The following is a 1,785-nucleotide window of genomic DNA, read 5'->3' as shown; positions in this document are numbered from 1 at the left end:
AATTTCTTTAGAAAATTTTGTCTTAGACATAAATTTCTTTAGAAAATTTTGTCTTAGACATAAATTTCTTTAGAAAATTTTGTCTTAGACATAAATTTCTTTAGACAAATTTTGTCTTAGACATAAATTTCTTTAGAAAAATTTTGTCTTAGACATAAATTTCTTTACAAAATTTTTGTCTTGACATATTTTTTTTTTTAATTTTTATTTTGACATAATTTTCTTTAAAATATTTTAAAACTAAATTTCTTGTTTTTTCACTAAAAAACATTTCCCAAGAATTTTAATTATTCAACATGAAAAATATTCCCAAACAAACCATTTAACAATATAATCTCTTTAATCTTTTTAAATCTCACGTTTAACAAAATAATAACATAAACAAACAATTAAATATTTAATTAAAACTATAGCAATTAAATCATTTGTTTACTTCTTATTGTTTACTTCCCTTACAGTTGATGACGTTGTGAATTGCCAAAAATACTTTGGCACCTGTTTAAAACAAGTTCTCTCGAATGTAGTTCCCAAACTTAAGGATGGTAATAAATATCTACAAATACCTTCCTTGGATCCACTTCATTTCAACTCTACTGCCTTTCAATATAACAGTGGTCCCTTTACTGGCTACATAACCATAAGATATGCCCTGATCTATGGATTGACAACAATAAAATTTAAAAAAGTCGATTTTCAAAAGGATGGTAACAAATTTAAAGCTCGCCTTACTATGCTAGTTCCAAAAATGTATGCTTTGGGTTCTTATAAGGGTGATATGCATGTTAATAATGTTCGCGTAAGACCTAGAGGTGATTTCAATGTTACCATGTTGAGTTTGGGTGTAGAAATGCTGACCTTAGGTTCCGTAATACACAAAGATGGTCATACATTTTTAAAATTAACAAAAAGTAATGCCACAACTATATTAAAGGATTCGAAAATTCATGCCACAGGCATATTTCCCGATCAGAGATTAAGTAAGATTTTCAACTTATGATTCAAAAAATATAATATTGATGTTTTTATCTATATATTTTATCTTTTAGACGATATTGTTCTTAATGTTGCTAATCAATATTCTAGAGATTTGTTTAATATTGTTTTACCCGAAACACGCAGCAATTGGTTGCCTATTTTGACGGATATTTTAAATGGTGCCTTGGCCATGGTGCCTTTTGATTTTTTAAAGTGAGAAGTTGGTGACATTTTATTGGTAGTTGTTTAAGGCTTTCAAAATGTTGTTGTGTTGTAAATTTTAAATAAATATATTAAATAGTTTAGATTTTTATTTAAAAAGATTTTTTCTCTATCGGTTCTATATATATCAGACTTTAGACTAGTTTTTAGAATAGAACATAGATCAAACTATACTGTAAAAAGGCTATATACTAAACTTGAGGCCATACCATAGACTTCAAACTAAACAATGAAATAGACTAAACTGTAGACTAGATTATAGCCTAGAATATATAATAGACTACACACTAGACTGTAAACTAGAATATGGACCAGACTATATACTAGACTATAGACTATAATATAGACTATAGACTATACTATAGACTATATAGAGACCAGACTATAGACTAGATTATAGACTAGACTATAGACTAGACTACAAACTAGGCTATAGACTAGACTATACACTAGACTATAGACTAGACTATAGACTAGACAATAGACTAGACTACACTATAGACTAGACTATAGACTAGACTATAGACTAGACTATAGACTAGACTATAGACTAGACTATAGACTAGACTATAGACTAGACTATAGACT

The 1,785-nt window shown here is 27.9% G+C and overlaps 1 protein-coding gene across 1 annotated transcript in view; it reads left to right on the top strand.

Moving 5' to 3' along the window:
* Nucleotides 1-1,296, top strand: part of LOC111679622 — a 3,101-nt gene extending 1,805 nt beyond the window's left edge. The window contains exons 2-3 of the mRNA XM_023441205.2: nucleotides 414-977; nucleotides 1,047-1,296. Coding sequence (XP_023296973.2) covers nucleotides 414-977; nucleotides 1,047-1,192 — 710 coding nt within the window. The 3' untranslated portion in view covers nucleotides 1,193-1,296. The remainder of the gene's footprint in view (nucleotides 1-413; nucleotides 978-1,046) is intronic.
* Nucleotides 1,297-1,785: the final 489 nt, after the last annotated feature.

Source organism: Lucilia cuprina, chromosome 2 (genome assembly GCF_022045245.1).
Source record: "Lucilia cuprina isolate Lc7/37 chromosome 2, ASM2204524v1, whole genome shotgun sequence".
Taxonomy (NCBI): Eukaryota; Metazoa; Arthropoda; class Insecta; order Diptera; family Calliphoridae; genus Lucilia; species Lucilia cuprina.
This window is presented reverse-complemented; position numbering and strand designations above follow the sequence as displayed.